The following is a 27031-nucleotide window of genomic DNA, read 5'->3' as shown; positions in this document are numbered from 1 at the left end:
CGATATGGTCGATTGATGAATGCATGTTGAGACATATGTATGTATATGTACATACAAATGTTGATATTATATATATATTATATATATATATATATATATATATATATATATATATATATATATATATATATATATATATATATATATATATATATATATATATATATATAAACGGAATAGATGTATTTATATAAGTATGTGCGAGTTTTCATAATTTTAAATCTTGTAATTAACTTTATTTTGAATCATATGTCAATTAGTTTCCGAAGGCACCCGTTGAAATTTCAACAGGCACAACACTAGTATGTTCATAGCACGCTTTGGTAATCGTTGGAATTCCCTTTTAAACTCGTTTTTATTCGATATAATCAAATATATCAGCTGTCCTAAGTCTAATTTGAAACATACAAATTTATTCGTGAAATACGGACGCCACACGAGAACATATGTTTCTACATATGAACATATGTATAATATATACATATATAAGGATGCTATTGATTGGCCTAATCAGATTAAAAGCAAAAGATGATTCTCATCCTTTACCCTCTCAAGCAAATGAGGTATAGAAAGGTATCATATTTGGAAATCTTAAAGGTTTGATTAAAAAAAAAAAAACAGTTTTTGAATTGAAGAATTTTTGTCTCACTTTTATTGGCAGAGCTCTTTTAAGCTTAATTTATTACACATTGTATCATGTTCGATAGCTATCAAAGCCAATCTTAAATAACTTTTTATGAAATTTAATTTGGAAACACTTCTTTCACCACTTGATATTGGTAATGTAAACAAAATTCTAAATTAATATTCGGCCCAAAATTTAATGTGATATTGAATTTTAATACTTCCCTTGGAGACAATTTTTTTCTATTAATGTGCACAGAACTGACAATTCATCTGCAAGGCTTATTGCATTTATGTACTTATATCAGATGACTCCGTCGGTTTTTTTATTGTTTGGTCTATTCGCCTACACTAACTTTTCAATGTCACTAAAGAGTCACCCAACATCTTAAATACCTGCGGAGCGTTGAAAATGTGCGACACGATACGTTTATGTTTCATAAATTTTTATTTGTTATTATTAATTTTATTTTTTTACGCCAATTTTTGCCTCCCTCAAATCCGCCGCCCCAGAGCAAATCCTCCCCTAGATCTCGGCCTGGAGACACGATACGTAGTGAAACTTCTTTCATCCTGGATTTATGTACAAATTTGTTCATGTATATTATGTTGTTCATATATATTACTATGTATGTATTATATTTGTATGCACATAATTTCATTTATTCCCGAAAGAGACCTCTATAGTCAAATATGAATAACAAGTGCTTTAAATAAAGAAAAGTATGTGTTCACCGATAGGTGGCAGAGCTAGCAAAGCTACGAACCATCCACTAATAAAGTTTGTCATAAAAAAAAAATTATGTTATAGATGTCACTATAAAAATAGTTTTTTTTAAATTAATTCTACATATAACTGTCAAATTCATATTTTTAACGATATTTAAATTTTAAATTTATTTCAGATATAAAACTACCCAGATGATATAAGTTTAATTTCTGAATTAAACCAATTTACAAGAATGTGAATTACCTCAAATTGGAACTTTATATACGTACATACATACATATATACATACATACATATGTATGTATGTACGTAATAACTAGAGCGCGGATAGAGGCCGTGCTTTTTCCAGGAAATGGGGGTGGTTTGGCTCTATTTACAAAGCTAGAGTCAAAAAAAAAAGTTTCGGCGAACCTTTAACAATAGATTTAAATTTACGTTTTGACCTAAGACAATTAAATTTTGATTACAAAATCAAAATAAAGAAAATTTTACCTCGAGATTTTGAATGATTTGAACTGAATCATAGATCTCGTATCAATGGTTTCGAAAAAAAATTGTCATAGTATGTGTATGTGTGTTTGTCTATTTATTTTGGAGACAATTTTAACACTGCTAGTCCTATCAAACAGAAACTTAGTATCACTCATTAAAATATTTACCGGTACTGCGTAAATTTTTAGGCTGACCGGAAGTGGTACCTTCCCTTATAGGTGTCTTTTTTTTACTAAAATATATATTTACGGCTCCCCGACAAATGAGCAAAGTCAATTTCACACGAGCGCGATACGTTGCCTAAATATTAATATGGAACAACGACAACTCTTTATTTGTGTCTCTGGGCCGGGCCGCACCATGCGACTAGCGAGCGACTCGGTTGAGGGTGACCAGACCAATGCATGCAGGTAAATGGGACATGCTACACCCGTCAACTTGTTTGTCGCACACATTTCCATACATTTTTTCGTGTCACGCAACTAATCGACCGACAAAGTTGCACGGTACGGCCCGGCCCAATGAATCTTCCCTCCCCCGCCATTGTATAATGAAGCGTACGCACCAAGCCAACGAACGGCCCACATGCCAACTTTTAAAACCAGTAGCGTACAAAATATCGAAATAAAAATTAAATTTAAAAATTGAAATTAAATATCAAAATTAAAACTATTATTATTATATTAAAATTAAATTCAAGTATCAAAATAAAATTATAATCATTATATTAAAATTAAAATAAAATATTGAAAGTTAAAACAGAACATGCACAATTTAAATAAATTTTCGAGATTGACCTAAAATTAGATCATCAACAATCACATACAGGTAATCCTCGACTTAAGAAGTTTTGACTTACGAAGATACGCACTAAGATCGGAAAAAAATCAAAGAATTATTATTTTTACTTCCCCGTAAATCACAGCTACTGAGAATATATCATGTATTAATATGGGTGATCCAACGATTTTTGCTAACCCGGGGTGTTGTCGGTCACATCAAACGGATCTTTTTATTCTTCTATTGTTTCTCTCGTCGAAATAAATCAAGTAATTAAATCATTTCAGAGGTAAAATTTATCGGATAATGTGTGATTATTAATTTTATTTCGACGAAAGAAAAAAAAACCCTTTGACAAATCACCGACAACTGATACCGCGTTTTTTTATGAATTGTTTTTTTTTTATCGATCATCGACGTCGAAATACAGAAACATATCGTGACGACTTAAAAAAATTATATCGAGATATTTTTTCACTCGTAAGCAGAGAAAGTATAATATTTCTCTGGTTTTAAATGCGTATCGTCGCCATTCAAAACATTGTTGTAATTCAAAACATCAACGATGATCTAATTTTAGCTCAATCTCGCTCTTTAGCTTAATTTTGATATTTAATTTCAATTTTTTAATTTAATTTTTATTTCAATATTTTGTACGCTACTGGTTTTATCCTGCTGATTAAAAAAGTTGGCCCAAAATCGTCGTTGGTTTAGTCCGTAAGCACCATAATAGTAAGATTCGCTTAACCCTAAGAAAACACCGAAGGCTACGTTCAATAGAAGTGCTAACTTAGAAGTTGTAAACGTAGAAAAATAGAGGTTGTATTCAACTTGTTTTTATAATAGACTAGCTGAACCCGGCATGCGTTGCAATGCCATAATAACACAAGCAATTCTCATTCCCGTTCCTGTTCCCGTTCCTATTCCCGTTCCTGTTTCTCGATGGGTTTCGATAAGTGAATTCTTCAGTGTCAAATTAATACTTAATAATCAAATTAAATTACAGTAATGATAATTTGTCGGGAAAACGCAGGCAGCGAAAACATTTGAAATTATTCAATTGTTTACTTTACCCTACCAACCCATGTGGCGACGCGAACATATTTGAAATTATTGCGTTGCAATGACACTCATTCCCGTTTTCCTCGTTTCCCTTCCCGTTTTTGGGAGATTTTTTACATACCTCCTTTACGTTTCACTTACGATTACAATTCAGGAAAAAGCCTCTTATCCGATCGCTTTCATACTTTGCCATATTGCTCATCAATATATGTAAATGGATCCTCCGCCATTACGATCGTGCAAAAATATCGTGTAAGACGCGATTGATATCTGCCCGGTGAGATAGTCGTTGACGTTTATCCATTGTTTGTTTGTTAGTTTTTAACAAAGATGGCGGTAGTAAAATAAAATTATTGTTTTTATTCAAAATAATAATTTTATATACAAATTATAGAAGAGGTATGTTTTTAAAAAACTTTTTTGTATGTATATATTTTTTACACAAACCATCGTGGGCATACTCATGCGAGTTTCATCGCAATCGGTCAAATGGGATAGGAACGCATACGTGACAGACAAACATTGATTTATATATATATAGATTGGTGTTTTGACCATTCAATGATTTGCTTCAGAGAAAAGAAAATAAAAAGTATAAATATGTTTTTGTTTGTTTAAATATTTAAATTAAAAGTTCCGAGCGGTGACATTCGTTTTGCATATACAATTGACCCCTTCCACGAGACTCCTTTCCTCGTCAATACAAACGAACGACACACCAATATCGAATGCGCATTAAAACGTCAGATATACATACATATGTACATACATACATACAATACAATCAGACACATCTAAATTAACTAAATTAAATAAAAATGTGTGATTTCACGTGAATGTTGTACTTATGTATATGTATATAATATATATATATATATATATATATATATATATATATATATATATATATATATATATATATATATATATATATATATATATATAATATATATATATATATATATTTATATATATATATATATATATATATATATATATATATATATATATATATATATATATATATATATATATATATATATATATATATATATATATATATATATATATATATATATATATATATATATATATATATATATATATATATATATATATATAAATACGTCGTAACTACAATGGAAGTTTACCTTGGAATCTTTTAATCTCTCCTTAATTACCTAACTCGGAAGTGAAGGGTGCAATAGAGCCACCGCTACCTGAATCGTCCCGGAACTTGAAATTAATTCCATTCGTTTTGCCTCGAAATTGAAAGTCGAACCAAATGGCTGGAGTTTTTAATGGGATTTTCTTTTACTGGGTGATATATGCACATGTATATATGTATGTATGTATTTACAGAGAATCTGGAATTAAATTGGAAACCATCTTCATGGTCACGACTAGCAACGATGACTTTTAAATAAATGTCTTTACAATTCAACATAGACATAATTGTTAGTGCATTTTTCCTGCACGTTATGTACGAAACATCGATAGTCCAAGTACTGTTATTTATTTCAAGGCAATTCATCAATATTTAAATATGTCCATATATTGATAGCCAGCAGTTTGGCTTAATGGTAGCGTATATATTTAGCACCACTACGATCACTGGTTCGATTCGCCAATAAACTGCTGGTTTGATTTGGGGGTCTTGTGACTCCAAATCGATTGTTTGCCAACTTTATCTGATCATTGTTGAAACGGTTCCTGAAAATTGGTAATAGATCATTTCCTGTTGTCACAAAAATCTATTTGTAGAAATTATGCACAGAAATCTGAAATCTATAATTTCGTGTTTATTATGTGTATAAAATTGTAACAATAATTGTGCACAAAAATCAAAAAATAATCCATAAATGCCTCTATGATTATTATTTATGTACTTAATTAATTATTGTATTTCTACGTATTCTGATTGTATTCTATGTATTATTGTATTCTGACCGTTCTTGTACACTCGTCGCATCGGAGCGATCTGTAATGACGAGTGTACATTGATTGATTGATTGTAATAAAATAAAATATATTGTATACTTGTATTTTATTAATAACACTACTTTTATATTTTTTTTAATACTAAACTTATTAAAAATAAATTATTATAAGATTAAAATGTTTATGAGTTCAGTGGATCTATTACGAGTACGACGAAAACCCTTATGGGATAAAAGGCTTCTGAAAAAACTCCGACCGATTGAAAGGGGCGTATTTTCATCGTAAAATTGAGACGAGGGAATGGTTGGAATGGTTAGGACAGACGGTAAGCGTAAACAGCGTCAGTTGCACCGCGGTAGCGGAGCCTGTGTGTCGCGTCCCTATCGCCGCATTTGGTGGAAAACACACTATTTACGAATAGATATCTCTGCTTTTTCCCAGATTAATTGTCCCCAGAGACACGTGGTTCATAAGTAGTTTCACCGTTAAAAAAATCGGAAAATGTCATAAATTTTTAGGTTAATAATTTCATAACAAAATCGACCGTCTCCTAAAATTGTTGTATTCCACGAAATTGTTTATCGTGTGTGTGAATATGTATTTGTGGAAATCAATAATCGAACAAGCCAAAATCGTAATAATTAAAAATAAAAAATATTATTATTTATTTTATATCATCTAAAGCAGTAGTACTTAACCTTTTTGCCAAGGGCAAATACTGAAGGACATTTCCAATGGTCCATTTTATATATTGTATTATAAACGAATAAATATAAAAATGTTGTGAATAATGTAAAATTTTTCTAAAACTATTTTGATTGTAATAATAATTTGGTTTTTTTTTAGTATGAAATTAAATAATATAAAAATATGCTTTCGTAAGAATGGTGCGAATTAATCAATAAATTACTTTGATGTTTAATTAGATATGAAACTATCATAAGTAAATGGTTGATTACAAAGTGTAATTAAACTGGAGGATAACTTCAGCTGTCCTTATGTGCTTCTACATATGTATTACCAACAAATTTTTACTGTTACTTAATTTTGATTATAATCAATGTTAATTTACTATCGGAGGGAATTTGTTTTCAAAATGTTTTATGTACCTATTCAAATTCTTTAGTCAAATACTCTTTTATTTATTATACAAGAAAAAAAAAACTCTGTCGGCCAAAGAATTGGCGATCGATTCTTGAAACTTTGTGTTCGCAATAAAGCACGCCACACCTCACACGTACATACACTTTATACATGTATCTATTCGATTCAGAATTGAATCTCCATACATTAACAACACGACAACGCACTTTGCAGTGATTAAATGCTAACGATCGTATCATAATCACAAAATCTTCCATTATACATGTATAGTATTTTTACTTTATTTCTTCTAGATCGTTAAAAAGGAAATTCGGAACAAAGTGTAAAGATTATTTGAAGAAATAAAAGTTGACTATTTTTACGTCATGTCCAAAGATTAAATTTTCGTGTCAACTTTGTAATTTCAGCGGCGAACTTTGGAAAGTCAAGTCTTTAGAAACTTATTTTTTTCTCGTGTCCCTGAACAAATGCCTCGATACTTTCGAATTGATATCGACACCGACGTCCTTTTAAGATACTTATCTTCAATGTGACTGAAAAAAATCGCTTTTGTATTTTACCCTAGTCATTTGAAAAGTCTTTAAATTATCTGAAACATGTATGTTTAAATACAAAACAATATACTTTTGTTTCTTTCATATGTCACATGTGCTTGTGCATACATAGTAGATATTTATTCATTTTTAGTTTTTAAGTTTACAGGCATAAAACTTAATTGTATCAATTTTATCAATTTACATGTTATCAAAATAATTAATCTCTAAATTAATCGAAATCAATTCAAATAAACACCTTGTATAATTTCAATACAAAATTCTGAAGTACGTTCACCAAATGCACATACACACACACGATATCAACAATCACGTCTATTTCTGACACCACGACGCTTCGATCAATAACATTTCTGCCAGCCATTAGTAATTGTTTAGATTTCGCTCATCTCGTGTCAAATTTAATGACCTAAGACCGGAGTAGCGACAAACAACGAAAATATTTCAACGATACATATATGTACATATGTATGTCACAGTTATGATCTTTTTCAATTCTAGACAACCTTTTTCAGCTAAAAGATCAGACGACCACTGTTGAGGAAGATTAATGTCGCCCGCAGCGCCGCTCCATCACTCTGTCATCTGCGACCTTTTCAACCGGACTTAGTCCTGTTTGTGAATAAAAAATTTACTCGTAATTTTTTTCTAGAACGGCGACTTGTATGTTAAAATTTCCCCGGGTTGTTATCATGCGACCCAATTGCAAATCTCGATTTTTGCACCATAGCGTGACTAGACTGTATTCACACACTCTTCCTGTAATTTCAACGCTTCTCAGTATATAACAGGTGTGGTTGATCGATAAAGTGTAGAAAATTTTCACATTTAATTTTCAATGCCTAAATTCAATTCAAATATGTTTTTATAAATATCATATCAATATATGTACTTTCAGATTTTTGATAAAGATGGTTTGTAGCGATATTTCTAACGCACCTAAAAAGTTGAAAATTCCTAAATTTCTTCTTGTTAACAAAAGCAATATATCTATTCACATAAAAACTGCGCGTAATAACGTCAGAGGAAAGATGTCGAAGAAGCGGGTCGAAGAGAAGGAGAACTGTCAAAAGTTTATGGGATAAATTATTCAGGCCGACGTCAAGAAGCACTTGAGGCAACCTGAATTTGACCAAGTTTTCAAAGCCCACCTGTCATCATCTACTATAATATTATAAACACATCATCATAAAATAAGAGTATTATAGATTAAGCTACATATAATCCGATAGGGAGAGATAGTTAATTACAACGCTTATGAACCAAATTGAATATAACTTTTACAAATTAATCTTTGCTCTGCAGTCTTGTTAATCAATTATAATGTAATATGTATATGTACTCCACGTACATATGTATGTATATAATACTTCATGGAAACAAGACTCATTTTTAAAAAAACGTGACTTTTAAATAAAGTGTAGTAAAAATGGACACTGTGACCAAAAAAGATTTTTAAGAGCGTATTTCGCGTGTGATGTGACATGTCACTGGTGCAAAGTCAACTTCAATTGCGTTTCCGGCTAAATTTGACATGCTTCTGTGTTGATCGAAACGAGAACGACGAGAATGGCTACGTCGACGGATAACAGCAAGACGACAGCTTCCGTAGAGAGTCTGAAGCTGTCGAGCAAGAATGCTTCGATCAGTTCGTCGAAAAACGCCTCGACTGAGAGCGTTCTTTCCAAGAAGAATACGGAATCGACCCAATTGAAGGGTAGCAAGAGATCTCTTGACAAAAAAGAGACGGCTGTCCTCATCAAGGATGACACGGCTACCAGGTCACCCCCGATCAAGAAGACCACAATTGTCGCGCCGAATCTCAATCAAGACGTCTGCTTAGAGGTATTATAATATACATACGTACATATACAACGGTTGGTTTTGGAAAGGAATCGGTGATTGAGGTTAGGTGTTGGTGTCGATGGGGAGACTTTTTAAAATTTAATAACATTATTGCGTGGACGTGAAGAGGTACATCCAGATCAGAGTGAAAAATGCAGTGCGTAGTAGTAGTATACATATTGTATCGTATATAATATTTGTCTAATGCGTACGTGCGTGCGTGCGTGTGTATGAAGTAGACTCCGGATCCAAAGCACGCCGTTTACTGTTCAATTGTTGTAAATGCTTTGTTAAATGTTCGCCGAACCTTTTTTTTGCACTCTAGCTTTGTAAATAGAGCCAAACCGCCCCGATTCCTGGAAAAAGCACGCTCTCTATCCGTAGTCTAATACGAAGTACTCGTTGTTAACACCATGCTCCGTCTCTCATTTTCCCCTTGGAATCGTATATCGTGGAGAGAGACGGAGCTTGGTGAGTGTTTACGAAGTACTCACTCAACATGCTCCGTCTCTATTTCTCCCCTTGGAATCGTATATTGTGGAAAGAGACGCGGCATATCACCGTTCACATGATCGACTGACAAAAAAATGGAATAAATTAAAAATACAATTTGTTTTTCATAAAAATCAATTAAAAATTAAATTATTAATTCCGTTGATCCAAATTGCGACATTTACCGAAGCGCACAATTATGTATGTGCACACAGGCCACTAGTTATATATAATTTACTGTACACATCTTGGACAGTCAACTTCGGATGAACCAATCACGGATCAATCCACCGACCCTTTATACTAAACGCAGTGAGATTAGTCGCGAAACTTCATTGGCTGCTCGACACTGTTCGCTTTAAGTCCCGATCACTAACTAAACGATGAGTGCTGGACCCACAGCTCAACGAGCACTAATCTTCACATTAAGGTATACATATTTGTTTTACTAATGCCTCGTAAATCAAATTTCTTTAAATTATATGATAATTTATATTATTAAATGGGCTAATCGCATATAATCAAAAAATAGCACACATTTTCTAGAAATTCGTGATCAAGGATCGATACGGAATACAAATCAGTCATCATTTCAAGGTCGAATTTACTCACGATCACAAAATTTCATCTACATATTAATATTATCTCTAATAGTCTCTCGTCTCCATTGCTTTTTATTTTAAATTTAATACTGAAGACTTTAATTTTTACTGTGTCTTGGAAATATTTGTTCGAAGGTAGCTCCGAGCCATAATAATTATTATTTACAAATTATTTTAATTTGTTTATTGGTTGGGTTAATACGAAGAGTTCTCTAAATTGATAAATCACCAATTCTCTCCGTAAACTTTGATCATGAGTATGACAAAGTGCTCAATGTGCCATAGCGACAGGGGGGCGAAAAGAGATAAAACGATCAGAACAGTGTGGACGATAGACGTCACCGTGAACGAAGATGCAGTATTTTCAAACGTGTCTAAGTTTCAAACGTTGCAAAGTACGTATTTTTACATCGCGTGACGTAAGCAAAAATGTATGTTTAATTTTCAAAACCCAATACCCACAATTATGTATAAAAAAACCCCGGTCATTGACCTCGCAACCTTGAATATTATAAATTACACATACATATGTACATATATATGTAGATCGCAATTAAATTGTGTTATTTAAAGCATTTTGTTTATCGCCACTATAGTCGAATGGTCTGCGAAAAGTATTCTGGAATCACGGGTCGTAGGTTTGATCCCGCGATCTGAAATTATTTTTATTTTTCAAATATCGTTAATATAAAAATTAATTTTAATTAAAAATATATATTTAATTGTTTAATATGAAAACAAAAAAAAATGGTTCAAAACCTCACTAAATAAAATTATTATAATTACGTATTTTTATATGGCGAGAACGAAAAATTTAATTAATGTTTAAAAAAAAGCCATTTTAAGAATCGACTTTTAGCTTCGTGGTTGAGCAACATCTTTCGGAGTCAACCAACTTCAAAGTTCAAGCCTTATTTGGAAATTGACATCGGGCAAAAATAGTATTTATTATATTTAAAATAAGTAATTGATATCATCAAACAAATGTAATAGAATTTTATTAAGTTTCCATGGATATTTTTTTTAAACACAAAATAATACAAAGACAAAGTAGGTATTCCTCACTACAATGATCAGATAATAGTTTCGACTTACACCCTATAGCAAAATGTATGAGCCATTATAAAGCAAAGGGAACGAAAACAACACCGTGGGACAAATTATGAGTTAAAAAAATATTGAAAATGCATGTTTTGAAGAAATTTCGGACGAAATGCTAAAAAAAATCGTACTGTCTATGCTGACACGTGTTGAGGCCTTCATAAAATAAATAGTTGAATAAAATAAATAAAATAGTTTAAATAAAATAAAAACACCAAATAAAACGAAAACATTGAACAATTGAAAGTTATGCGATTTCCATGCACGGTACTGTATATATGTATGTATGTACATAGATGAAATATAATTGATCAGCATATGTATGTGTGTGTATGTATGTACATATGTTTTTTTATGTAAAAAATGTTAATTAAACCTTCTTTGATTAAAATTTATTTCAAAATCTCTTTCTCTTTCACTGCTAGACAAGACCCATAATATTTCACGTTGAATTTCAATAGGTGTACCAAACTGTTTGATAGGCTCAAATTTTATTCGAAGATAAATATCCCACGGATAGGTACAAAAGGTGATAAAGTTTTCCGCAGGGTTTCCATTAGGTAGCAGTCGATTAGCCGCGAAGTTTTCCAGTTAATAGTCGATTGAGTACAGTTGGCCCATTAATTAGAGTCGTTTCATTAGCCAAGATCACTTTGTCCCAATTTCCAGGCAGAAATTACAGATATATCAATGTGGATAAAAAATCTACATTGAGCATTGCACTACATACATATGTCTGTATGTAGACTCTCCCTATGATATAAAAGGCTTTTTTCATCACACCACACTGAAGTGATTGATGGAATTAACACTGACAATGCGCATGCGCAATCTGTCTACTGACAAATAATACGTATTATTTCATTTTTACTGTATCTATGTACATAGTAACAATAGATGAAGTTTTGTGATCATGCGAAAATTTGAACTCGATATTTTGACTGATTTGAACTCTTGAACGTTTTCATCATCTAGAAAAAATGTGTGTGTGTATGTCTGTGTATTTTGGGGATTTTTTGAACACCGTTAATCCTATCGAACTGAAACTTAGTATCAGTTACTGAAATTTTTATCGACACGACGAAAAATTTTTTCAGATTTTTAACTTGACCGAAAATGGTACCTCCCCTTACCTCTATTTTTAAAGTTTTTGAATTCAATTATCTCCCAAACCACTAACTGATTTATTGAACTGAAATTTCATATCTAGAAGTTTAAGCTTAAAACCAAGTTATTTATAAAATTTGGTAAGCATCCGTCAACCGGAAGTGGCAGTTTACTCTTGTTCGATTTTTCTTCCACAATTTTTTTCGACCCCTTAAACATGTGTGCTCGTCTTGAAAAAATTCAAGTATAATTCTTGTATCAATGTGATGAAAATAAAAAAAAATCATTAAATTTTTTAAACCGGGAGTGGGGTTTTTTCGTCTTAGAAAGGTCAAAAATGTTGTGCCCACTATTCTGTCCACGCCCCTGAACATATCAAGCTGAAAATTTATATTTGTATTCTTTATGTACTAACTTAGAGCTGATAAGGTTTTGGTCAGAATTTGTAAACCGGAAGTACTATTTTTTTTAAACAATATTTCCTTATATTTATCTTTTTCATTTTTTTTTTATAATTTTTGTTTTTGTTTTTGTTTTTTTATAAGTTTTTTTATACATATCTATGTACATCCTGTTGTCTGTTGATTTTTCAATTAAATAAAATAAAATAAAAATAAAAATAAAATAAAATAATTTTATTTTGACCTTTTAAATTATTTTAATATTCTTGATATTTATTGTGTATAATACTGTTAGTGATTTTAAGTAATAAAAAAAATTGAACAAAATCCGACAACCGGAAGTGGAACTTTTGTCTTATGCAAGTTTCCATACATTTGCGTTCAATTTGTATCGAAAATGCTTAGTATTTCATAATTCTGCCGGTATTTGTGAATGTGTCTGTACGGTTCAATATAGAATTTTGTTTTGTAACTTTCTTATATTCCTGAAATACATAGATAATGGAGGTATGTAATAAAGTCATGGGTTGGTCACACCCGAATTTTATCTTATGTTTTTTTTAAAGCTTTTATTTATTGTAATTCTCTTCAACGCCACCATATTAGGCAGTTCATTGTTTGAATTAACGATTTCACGAGTACGTCTCTTCAGAGATGAAATAAAAAGAGGCAGCGGCAGCAACCGAGCTCGATAATTATCTCGGGGTGAGTGATCTTTTAAATTCATGGATTTCAAAAATTCATTTTGTTGAATTCAAAAATTCATTCATTCATTTCAAAAATTCAAATGTGTGCACCAAGGCCACTAGTGTTACTATATTTTAGGTTATTAAATTATTTTGTTCATATTTGTCAATGATGATCAATTCCATATTGTACATCACATGATAAGTTAAGAACATCTCATGAATGGATGATCTCATTGAAGGCGGGTGAGATGAAGGGAGTGAACCCTTCCATGTATGTACAAATGTATGTAATATCTAAATATCTAAACAAAAAAGTCGGATGTGACCATCTCCCGACTTTATCTACATATGTTTTTGTATAATATAAGAAGAATAAAAACAAAATTCGATTATGAAACATACATACATATGTAAGTTCACATATACCGGCTATAAGAACATTTTTGATACAAGTTTGAAGTCTAATATAGGGAAACATAATAGTCTAATATATACACAAGACAAAAGTCTTATTTCCGGTTGTCGGATTTTGTTCAAAAATTTTTACTACTTAATACATACAGTTATTTCATTTCAAATTCAACCTTTTGCAAATGAAATTCAACCTTTTGCAAATGTAATTATGTATGTATACAAAAGGTTGAATTTGAAGTGAAAAAACTTAAGCAATATTATAAGCATAAAATATCATGAAGATAGAAATAACTAAAAAGGTCGGAATAAAATAATTAATTTTTTTTTAAATAATAGTACTTCCGGTTTACGAATTTTAAACAAAACACAATTATTATTTTTTTCTATAAAATTATTTAAAAAATAAAATTTGTATTTAGTAAAAAGTAGACGATTAAAACGATGTTTGATGGTGGCTGTTAATGTGGTGCCCTTAATGGACTTGGTGGCACCTAACAAAAGTATGTGTGCATCATTATTGAATTTTGTTTTATTTTTATTTTTAATTAAAATAAATAAAATAATAATTTGTAACGATAACTTATACCTTTTTTTATCATCATCACAGCCATTCGCCATCCTCTGCTGGGCGGCAATAAATTATAGAAATTCAAATTTTCAGCTTAACGTCCATTCGGCCAAATGTCCGTCAGACTAATATCCATCGGCTAAGAGTCCGCGCAGGATGTACATAAAAGAAAAAGTATGACTTCCTGTCGACTTTTAACAACGTAATGATTAACATTTCATTAACCAACACAAAAAATACACATACAAACCAAGAAGTTAAACTAAAATTGCTTTTTTTCATTTTTTACAAGGCTCTTTTATATTTTTGCTTATCACGTGGCAACTGATGTACATAACTTATAACTAACTGATGGTGATTTGCTATTTTTCACGTAGTCGAACAATAGCATTAATTTTCCATTTGTCTCGCCGTCAATTTCATAGGTCTCGATAATAATCTCGAAAGCATGTGTTTACATAATTCATTTTTGAATTTCTTTGCACAAAGGATCCGTCTTTCCTTTTCAATACATATGAATTGTATACACACGTATAAAAATGTACGGTATGATGGCCCGATTGCGTGTGATTCCATGCGAAAAATACATGGATTTTAACCACATCCGTTCTTAATTACACTTTCTGCATTTTTATTATTTAAGAAGAGTGATCGACGTCGTCTGAAAACTATTTTTAGGTCGTAAAACAAATTAATTTTCAAATTGGAAAATTACTGGGATTACAGTTGGAAAATTACAGTTACTGGGATATACAGCCAGAAACAACTAGATAAAATTGAATTAACCAAAGAATTTTTCATAGTACTCTCACTTTAGAGATTTTTGTGTGGCTGAACTTTGACGATATAGAAATGCAACTTATTAATTTCCAATCCAGTTCTATCTGGAAACAAAAGTTTTTCGATAGGGGAAATTACATAGAAATAATTGAAATCAATTGATTGTCGATTGTAATTAAAGAAAAATGCAAAAGAAGAAATACTAAAAACTTGGAATAGCATTCAATAAACATTTTGCTGTTTGAAAAAACTAACAATTTTCTCTTCTACGTATGCTTTTGATTCGTTATTTTCCGAGTCCATTGTCAGAAACTCATTGACTGACGAATCTAGTTGGGCATGTATGTAAATATATCTATATTGTTGAAAGAAACAAAATAAGAAGCGGATATGAAAATTTAGCTACAAATGTACAACAAAAAAATCTCATTAATAAATAATTGTTTTCTATTTTAAGTTCCTATTATTATTATAATTCTATTTTTATTATCACATTAAAATTTAAAGTTTTATTGTAAACTTGTGTATTAAAAAAAATTATACTACATACTCATATGTATATTATATTTCACAAATCTTTATTAATTTTTTTCAATAGATTTTTTAAGGGTTGTGGCTATTTGCAGGTACTATATCTGCAAATTGTTGGCTATTTGCAGGTACTATATCTGCGAATTATTGGCTATTTGCAGGTACTATATCTGCGACAGGCGCAAAGCCTTCTGCGCATGCGCGTGAACTGTGAATGTCAGCGTGTTTACTGTTAAAATTTTGTTTTAAACCTCTTAAAATTTAGTTCGAACTCTTAAAGTGACGTAGAGTAAAAAATATAATCCAAATTAGTTAATATTATTAATTGTTAGAAAAGTATTATCATATACAACGTATAATACCTACATACAAGTACAAGCCGCGAGCTGGCTAAATGATATAAATCTATTATAATAACGTGCGAAATTTATTTGCCTCATGTATAATGAACGATTGATTAAACAAGTCTAGCATACATTAAATGTAAGAAATTATAACCGGATTTTAAGTTCACGCGCATAAGCAGAAGGCTTTGCGCCTGTCGCAGATATAGTACTTGCAAATAGCCAATAGTTCGCAGATATAGTACCTGCAAATAGCCACAACCTTTTTAAAAAGCTAATTTTTTTTCAATAAAAAATACTTGGCACGCGACCCTTAAAAGGTTTGCCACCCCTGTCCTAGTATATTTACCATCGTGAGGGGGGGCGAATTTTTTCTTTTGCCGAATTCGAAGGCTTTCACTAAACCATTTTAGTAAATGATAATATGTATATAAAAAATCTGCATTACGTTTAAAAACCACTTGCTTAAGCGATTGACATTATTATGCAATTTTTCCCTGTTTGTGGAAGTGAAAAAATGCGCCCATTAAAATTATTACCTCAATTATGCAAATATTCACAATAGGCCGTCATTGTGCTTGAATCACAATTACGAATATGAATAAAGAAAAAAAATCGGATGTGACCAACCTACAATTCTATCTATATATTTGAGGAATATCAGAAGGATAAAAAACAAAATTTGATAATGAAATATACATTACGGTCACACATACCGGCTATGAGAGCATTTTCGTTACAAATTGAGCGCAAATGTAAGAAATCTTACACAAGACAATAGTTCCACTTCCAGTTGTCGGATTTTGTCCAAATTTTTTTTATTACCAAAAATCACTATAAATATTATAATTATTGTTTATCAAGAAGATAAAAATAATTTAAAAGGTCAAAATAAAATAATGAAATATTGTTTTAACAAAAATTACTACTTCCGATTTACGAATTCTGACCAAAACTACGAATTTGTACATAAATAATACAAATATAAATTTTCAGCTTGATACGTTCAGGGGTGTAGAAAACATCGTTTGTCACAACATTTTTGATTTTTTTTATATTGGAAGATAACATTTTATATTCAAAGATAACTTTCATATGAATATTCGATCATCAACTCATTGCATTCATCGAAAATAGTTTTGGAATGTACGTTACAAATAATATTTCATCAAAAGCTTGATAAGTATTGAATACAATTTAGTTATTGTAATTATAAGTATACACCAAAAGACCACATGCGGCCACACAAGCCGCTGATTGATAATCACGGCTTTAACGTAAAACGCTATTTTAATTGATATACATAAAAAAATTGTATTTTTAATCAAAATATTTTATCAATAGAAATCATATTATGACTTTTACAATCAATTACCTTTCATATAATACCAGAATAAACAATAAACATTAAAAAAGCAGACCGATATACGCAAGGGTCCAATAGACTCATTGTATTCGTTTGTGTTCGAAAATTTTTGTATCCATACTAGGACTCGGCCCTTTTTTACATACCTCCTTTACGTTTCACATGGCTTTCGTGTCAATGGTCATTTTTATCTCTTATCCGATCGTTTTCATACTTTGCCATATTGCTCATTTTGGTCATCAATACACGTTAATGTATCGTCTGCCATTACGTTGGAGATGAAATATCGTATACAACGCGTTTTAAACACGCGGAAAGTAAATCTTCTTGACGTTTAATAAGCTTTCGTCCCGTATCTTCCAACCTGTTCGCCTTGATATGGCGATATAAGATTTTAATTGTTTAAACGCCTATAATTCACTCTATATTTTATGAAATTTGCTCTATTGGTTCTCGTTATCTCTAATATATAAATATTTATAGTTTTAACTCTCATATGTATATATAAATTTCAAATTTGGCGTGTAGCTTCTTGTAGGGTAATACACGATATATATTGATTTTTGGCCAAATATGTCAGATTTGACATTTCACGGCTAAAAGTATATCTCCTCACTGGGTTTTATCTGCGAGATAAGTATTCAATAATAAGTTATGTTGTATCTAATTGTTAATATGATTTACAATAAGCTTACATTTAGTTTTTTACAATAAGCTTACATACATACATCACATACAATTATTTTTAGTTATCAGCTGATTTATGTTTCTTTCTGTTACTTTCTTAATAGCTTTATATACATATATCTGTGTTGTATGTAATATGAACAAGTATCAACGGGCAAAATACAAGTGATTTGATATGCAAATATGTACATCCACTCATACATACATATGTACATACATAATTACATATGAAACCCTTGCAAATTATTCACGTCAAAGTTAAAACGGTTGCTCGATACATGTTTAATCATTATCGCATTTGTTCGTGAATTTATAAGTTAGACTTAAATAATTTAATTCTATAGTTGTAAACTGCTGCCTCGGCATAAGTTTGATACCTATACAAATATGCATAGGAGTCAAATACAAATTTATAGAAACCTTTGACGTAAGAACACGTTTTCTCGAAAAATTAATTATTACATTAAGTTAGAGTTTTGTCCGTTAATATGTCCATGGATGGTTTTGGAAAAGAATTGATCACTTAAATTCATAAATACATATACTAAGATTAATTGATTATTTAACCGATATCTAATTTCAATTGTCAAATATTTTCCAAAACCATACGTTGATATATACATAGGTATGTAATATACACATAAACGGGCAAAATACTGTTGAGCGTAATAAAATTGTTCTTATTTCAATTTTGAAATTTCAGGAACTGGTAGCTTCTACACCTAGTCAACGCAATTGGAGAGGTATACTGATTGCTCTGGTAGTGATAGCTGCTGTGTTGGGCCTCATAGTCTTCAGCATAGCACTATTATCTCCAGCTGGTGAGGGTGGAGGACCTAAAGGTCGACGTCCTCCGCTTCATCTGCTGCTGGCAGACAGATTAAGATGGCCGCCCTTCAACGGCACTTGGATCTCAGGTGAATTATATTGCATTATAAATATAAGCTCGATTTTAATTTTAAAACTCTTGACCTTAGTTCAGTATTCTAATTTAAACTATGTACATATGTATTTATGTATGTATGTACATAAAAAAATAAGTAAAAACAAAATTAGTCTACTTTTCAAGAAAAAAATTATAAATATGTACATATCATAGATAAGTTTAACCAGCACCATAATCAGTGGTTATTGTGTAACGCTTTCAATTGTGTGGTCACGGGTTCAATCCCTAACTGTGTTGCTGGCCAGACCTTGAACATGTGACTCCAATGTCAGAGTTTGCCAATTTATTTGATTTTCATTGAAATAGTTGAAATAGATTTTCATTAAAATTGGCAACCCTGCCCTATTTCTCAAAAAATTCGAGTTTACAGCATCTTGAATTTGTTGATTTATAAAATACTGCAAATTTTTCCATAGATGTATTTATGATTGTAAATCGATGTTATTTGCGTTGAATAATACTTACAAATTACAAGTTACAATAATGTTTGACCATACATAGATGTTGTGTAAAATAAAATAAATGGGTGTACACCTGTATAAATAAATAAAAACATATAAGATTTGTTACTAGACTAGCTACTGCATTAACTAAAACTAAGCTAATGATTTTGCCAAATGTTTTCACATCCTTAAAATCTGGCCTGAAAACCACAATGGAATGGGCTGCGACCTTGAGAAATCTCATTTAGGGGGATAAATTACCTTTGAAACTTTTAAAATTTCGATATCACGTATTTTACAAGATTAGCTGATCTAATACTAAAGGATATATACATAATTGTATGTATAAATCGTAAATTTTGCATAGCAGAAATCACACCAGCATTTTTAAGAGGAGATATTTCCTCATCCTTTCGCAAACAATGAATCACACAGATAATATCTTCAATTCAAACAAAGAAGGTAAAGTCCGAATTTGCTTCTTATTCCCTCGAGGGTTGAAGCTTTATCTTCTATCGCAATTTCACACGAGGGTAAATTATATAAATAAAGAAATTCGGATGTGGGCAACCCATGACTTTATCTATATTTGAGAAATATAAGTGTATCAGAAACGAAATTCAATTAATGACACACCCACACTCACATACCCGCTATGAAACAGTTCTCGGTACACATTTTAGATTTCCATTTATTATTTTCATTATTTTTCATCACAACTACATACAGACATACACACAAGCACAGCTTATCAAAATTTAAAAGGTCAAAATAAAGTAATGAAATACTGTTTAAACAAAACTTATTATTTAACTTTTACTTCCGATTTACAGATTAAAGCTAAAATTGTTTACTGTTAACACCTCTGGTTTATATTTACATACGGGTCTACCTCGCGGCACCGAAAATCAAAAGATCGAAAAAGCAAATATTGGAAGGCAAAGATCGAAAATCGAAAGATCTCAAGTTGAAAGATCAAAAAAAAAGGGTGAATGGTAAACGGTACTATGTATATATAATATATATCAGTGGCATGCGGTGAAATTATCTCTCTTTTTGTCATACAGCTTTGTTTAATGTACATGTAATGCGCAGGATACAGGAGGAAAAGCCTGTTCCTCTTGTATCCTGCTCGCGCAAATTAAGTGAGGATGTACGACGGGGGGAAAGGGAGTTTTACCGCACGCCACTGATATATATATGTATACTAAGGCTTCCAATCATATTTATTATAGGTATTTTCAGGCACGCACCGTGAATCCCGATGCTGAAACTAGTCTGAATACCGGGATTACGGTGCTGGCAGAAATTTCTTTAAAAATATTATTTTTACAAAAATAATATGGTAAAAACATAAAGCAATCATATCATATCATATATATAAAGACGGTAATCTGTGTGTGTGTGTGTGTGTGTGTGTGTGGGTGTGTGTGTGTGTGTGTGGGTGTGTGTGTGTGTGTGGGTGTGTGTGTGTGTCCTAACTCTCGCCGAACATAATGAACGAATCGATAAAAATCGATTAATTCATTTTTCGACGAGACGACTTTGTCGCGACTCGAACCGATCACCCCAAATAGCCTGAATATGGGTCTAATGAGCTAATGGTCTCGGACATCGCGCCAAATCCAATTTTTCATTTCGCCTTTTTTTTTTAAACATTAATTGAAATATTCCTTCTCGCCATATAAAAATACGTAATTTTAATAATTTCATTTAGCGAGGTTTTGAACCATTTTTTTTTCTTTTCATATAAAACAATTAAATATATATTTTTAATTGAAATTATTGAAATTAATTTATATTTCAGCGATATTTGAAAACTAAAATTAATTCCAAAACGCGGGATCGAGCTGGGGTCCTCGCGTTCAGAACATTCACGCTAACCACTACACTGCGGTCTCGATAGAAAAAATGCTTTAAATTACGTACATAATATTCGATTACCCTTTACATGTATGGGGAACCAATCATTCGCATATCTTCGGCTTTCGTCGACAATCGACAATCGACTTCGGCTTTCGTCGACAATCGACAATCGACTTCGGCTTTCGTCGACAATCGAAAAAAAAATTTTTTTAATTTTTTTCATATTTTTCATTATTTTCATATTTTTCATTTTTTTCAGTTTTTTCAGTTTTTTTTCAGTTTTTTTAATTTTTTTTAATTTTTTTCAAATTTTTCATCTTTTTCATTGTTTCCATTTTTTTCAGTTTTTTCATTTTTTTCATATTTTTCATTTTTTTCATATTTTTCATTATTTTCATATTTTTCATTTTTTTCATAATTTTCATTTTTTTGTGCCTTTGTCTTTCCGAAACCAGTCGATTCCATATCTTTAACTTTATTTTTATTCGAGTTTCAATTTCTTTTCGAAACCACCCGTTGAAGTCAACGGGCCCTACACTAGTATGTATATAAAGACGGTAATCTGTGTGTGTGTGTGTGTGTGTGTGTGTGTGTGTGTGTGTGTGTGTGTGTGTGTGTGAGTGTGTGTGTGTGTGTCCTAACTCTCGCCGAACATAATGAACGAATCGATAAAAATCGATTAATTCATTTTTCGACGAGACGACTTTGTCGCGACTCGAACCGATCACCCCCAAATAGCCTGAATATGGGTCTAAATTGAGCTAATGGTCACGTGCATCACGCCAAATCCAATTCTTCATTTCGCCTTTTTTTAAAATATTAATTGAAATATTCCTTCTCGCCATATAAAAAAATACGTAATTATAATAATTTTATTTAGCGAGGTTTTGAACCATTTTTGTTTCTTTTCATATAAAACAATTAAATATATATTTTTAATTGAAATTATTGAAATTAATTTATATTTTAGCGATATTTGAAAAATAAAATTAATTCCAAATCACGGAATCGAACTAAGGCCCCCTAGCCCAGAACAGGTCGCTAGCCATTAGACTACGGCCTCGACAGAAAAAACGCTCTAAAATTACTTAATATTCGATTATCCTTTAGAAGTATGAGGAACCAATCATTCGCGTATCTTCGGCGTTCGTCGACAATCGATTTCCGATTTCTTATGATCAACCATCAACCAGTATCGGGAACAAATTTTTTTTTTCATATTTTTCATTATTTTCAGTTTTTTCAGTTTTTTCAGTTTTTTTCAGTTTTTTTCATTTTTTTTAATTTTTTTCAAATTTTTCATCTTTTTCATTATTTTCATTTTTACTTTATCTATGTACGTAGTAAAAATAGATGAAGTTTTGTGATCATGCGAAAATTCGAACTCGAGATTTTGACTGATTCGAACTCAGAAGCGATTACTGATCACGTTTTTCTGATCTAGAAAAAATGTGTGTGTGTGTCTGTGTATTTTGTGGATTTTTTCAACACCGTTAGTCCTATCAAACTGAAACTTAGTATCGGTTACTAAAATTCTTATCGACACTACGTAATTTTTTTCAAATTTGACTGAAAAAAAGTTGACCGGAAATGGTACCTCCCCTTATAGGTGTCCTCTTTTTTTGAAGTTTTTGAATTCGATTTTCTCCCAAACTACTAACTGAATCGGACAGAATTTTTTTTACAAGTACTAGAAATAATAATTTTAATAATTTTATATTTTTTAAATATTTTTATTTGAACTGGAAGTACTACTTTTCTTTAATCACATTGATACTAATTCTTGTATCAATGTGATTAAAATAAAAAAAAAATCACTAAATTTAATAAACCGGAAGTGGGATTTTTTCCCTTCCGGAAGCTTCCGGAAGGAAGGTCAAAAATGTTGTCGCCTGGATCCTGACCACACCCCTGAACGTATTAAGCTGAAAATTTATGTTTATATTCTTTATGTACTAACTTAGATTTGGTAACGTTTTGGTCAAAATTCGTAAACCGAAAGTAGTATTTTTTTTTAAAACAATATTTCATCATTTTTTCATTATTTTATTTTGACCTTTTAAATTATTTTAAGCGTCGTGATATTTACTGTGTATAATAATGATAGTGATTTTAAGTAAAAATAAAATCACCAAATTTAATGAACTGGAAGTGGGATTTTCTCCTATTAGAAAGGTCAAAAATGTTGTCGCCTGGATCCTGTCCACACCCCTGAACGTATTAAGCTGAAAAATTATATTTGTGTTGATTATGTACTAACTTAGAGTTGCTAACATTAACTTTTTGTCATTTTTTTCATATTTTTCATTTTTTTCTTATTTTTCATTATTTTCATATTTTTCATATTTTTCATTTTTTTCATAATTTTCATTTTTTTGTGCCTTTGTCTTTCCGAAACCAGTCGATTTTTATTCGAGTTTCAATTTCTTTTCGAAACCACCCGTTGAAATCAACGGGCCCTACACTAGTATTATATAACGAACAATGGTGGGATGAGCAATGACAGTCATAGTCCATTTGTTTGCCACCCGTTTCAACGCCAGCCTGCCGTTTCCACGAAATGGTATGAACGGCCTGTATTTTGTCACAGATATTGTGCTCAACCGCAATGATATTTGAAGTATATTTTAACTGATTCGAACTCAGAATCGACCACTGATCACGTTTTCGTGATCTAGAAAAAATGTACATATGTGTGTCTGTGTTTCTGTGTGTGTCTGTATGTTTATTGTGTGTCAGTGTATTTTGGGGATTTTTAGAACACTGTTCGTCCTATCGAACTGAAACTTAGTATCGGTTACTGAAAATTTTATCGATACACCGTAATTTTTTTTCAAATTGTTAAGTTGACCGGAAATGGTACCTCCCCTTATATGTAGGTGTTCTCTTTCTTTTTAAGTTTTTGATTTAAATTATCTCCCAAACCACTCATCAAATCGGACTGAAGTAGAACTTTAGTCTGTGTAAGTTTTCCTACATTTGTGTTCAATTTGTATTGAAAATGCTCATTGCCGGTATGTGTGAACGTGGATGTACATACATACATATGTTCGATTATCGAATTTTGTTTTTTATACTTCTTATATTCCTCAAATACATAGATAAAGTAGTAGTTTATTATATTGGGTGGATTATTTCAACTATTTGTAAAAAAGAAATCAATGAATCAAAGCGATGCTTTTTACTTTATTTTATTACATTTTCGGATGTGTTTTATTTAATCTTAGAAATGTGTGGATGCGAACCGAAAATTTAAAGAATGTAGCCAAACTCTCAACATTAGCACGCCAATATGCGAGTATCGAAACATCGCGAGAGTTTGCAAAATGCAATTGAACGTATTTGAAATATGAAAACATACAATTGAACTTTTTTTTCTTATACATTTGAAATCCCGGTGCTAGCACCGGGATCCCGGGATCGGAGATTCCCAGCACCGCAATCCCGGTGCTGAAGTAACCTTCCGGGATTGGAAGCACTAATGTATACTAACCGTTTTTCATATGTATGCATGGTAAACGAACATTTTCGATTTTTTAACATTCGGTGCGGTGACGCTCACCCGTATGTTACATATTTACACCTTCGCGTATTAACTTTCTATGACTTGCCAATATTGCTTTTATCAATGTTGATCGTGTTTTTTACTTCGACGAATCGAATTTAGATATTATTATAGACTACTAGTGGTTTTACTCAGCTTCGCTAGGTATTTGTAAAATTAACAGCTAAAACATGGCAAAACAATCTAATAGTAAACATTCATTTTTTTTTTTAATTAAATTTTAATTTATTTGAATCGAAAAGACGATATCGATATCGTGGTCATAGAAACATTGATTTGCTATCAATTTTTCCAACAAACCTTACAGACATAGTTACAAACATTACAAAGTCTCTTTCGAAATTATTTATTAGATATCAAAATTGTACCATTCGAGCAGGGTTGCCACACGTCTCTGTTTGAGCCGGTCTGTCCCGAGTTCAACAGACAAATCCTTAGTCCCGCATTGAAAATCCTGACTTAACAAAATATGAATATGTTCAAAAATGTACTTATATATATAGTTCAAGAGGCTCGCCTAATTTTTGTACAGAAATAGTTCGACTTCAAAAGTAGCAAATTTCAATCATAAATCTTGCCCTTAAAACAAATAAGAGGCAAATTTTTTTCAGAATTGTCATCGTAAGTGAAATAAAAGAGGTTTGTAAAAAATGAAAATCGAATTGTTGTCAATTCAACAATTACTTGAGATATTAACCTTCTATGTGAAGATGTCTGTTTATTACACAATTTTTTGGTGAATATGACAAAGCAAACTAGATTAAAACAATGGGTCTACCTCACGGGCCGGAATGTGAAATTACCGAAAACGCAAATATCGGAAGGCAAAGATCGAAAATCGAAAGATCTTAAGTCGAAAGATCAAAAAAAAAGGGTGCATGGTAAACGGTACATACTCACTTAATTTGCGCGAGCAGGATACAACAGTAACAAGAGGAACAGGCTTTTCCTCCCGTATTCTGCGCGCGCACATAATCGATTTTCGATTTTTGCCTTCCGAAATTTGCGTTTTCGGTAATTTCACATTTCGGCCCATCACGGAGACCGACAATTACCATATTCATATGTACATATAACCATATGTACTTATGTACATGCAGTGGCGGCTCGTGCATAGGAGCTGCGGTGCTGCAGCACCCCTAAAAAAATTACAGAAAAATCGCATTTACAACTTGTATTTGGATATTTGACATACTCATTAAGAGGGCTGTACACCCGAAACCTTATATTTGTTGCCGTTCCTTTCTTCGATATATATATATTGAGTGAATGCGACAATATATATCAATATATATATATATATATTGAGTGAATGCGACAGTTGCGCTTCGACCAGATAAAACGTATTTTAAATTGACAACATCGAGGATTCGTATTCTCCTATTTTCTCCTCCGAAACTGGACCAATTTTTAAAAAAATTTCATCATCGGTATAAGATATTTTCTGTGGAACTATGCGCGTATTTTTTTTTAATCGACCTTTAAATAAGCACGCTGGACTCTTTGCGTGGGTGTAAAAAAGAGGCGATTTTATAGATGTTTGGCGGCTCCTAGCTCCTATAAAAAAAAACAAATCAATAAAATAAAACGATAAATGCATCCCAATGGTGGATATCCATAGCATAATAAATAAATAATTTCTCTAGTGCCATAACTGAGAAAGGGAAGAAGTGTAATACGTTAGTATGGAAAAGGCGCTGGTGTCCAGCCCTCTTAATAATGATTATGTAAAATATGTAATCATTCTTATTTAAATTATATTCACAAGTCGTAAATGTATACAAATGTGATTTTTTGTATTTTTTCTGGGGGTGCTGCAGCGTCTCAGCTCCTATGCACGAGCCGCCACTGCTTACATGTATAATGAATTTGAATTTGTTATTTTTTATCTTAAGAATTCTTTGAAAGCATACATTTAGTATGCTGTAAATTTTAAGGTATATTTATTCGCATTGCCTTTCATGTCTAGCATGCTTCTATTCCTTTAATGTAATGTC

At 31.5% G+C, this 27031-nt stretch overlaps 1 protein-coding gene across 1 annotated transcript in view; it reads left to right on the top strand.

The window, feature by feature from the left end:
- LOC143909159 (inactive dipeptidyl peptidase 10) overlaps positions 1 to 27031 on the top strand; it is a 161586-nt gene that overhangs the window by 112240 nt on the left and 22315 nt on the right. The window contains exon 2 of the mRNA XM_077427060.1: positions 18918 to 19131. Within this exon, the coding sequence (XP_077283186.1) occupies positions 18918 to 19131 (214 nt within the window). The remainder of the gene's footprint in view (positions 1 to 18917; positions 19132 to 27031) is intronic.

This window comes from Arctopsyche grandis, chromosome 3, assembly GCF_051622035.1.
Source record: "Arctopsyche grandis isolate Sample6627 chromosome 3, ASM5162203v2, whole genome shotgun sequence".
Taxonomy (NCBI): domain Eukaryota; kingdom Metazoa; phylum Arthropoda; class Insecta; order Trichoptera; family Hydropsychidae; genus Arctopsyche; species Arctopsyche grandis.
Note: the sequence above shows the minus strand (reverse complement) of the source record. Positions and strands in the feature narration are given on the sequence as shown.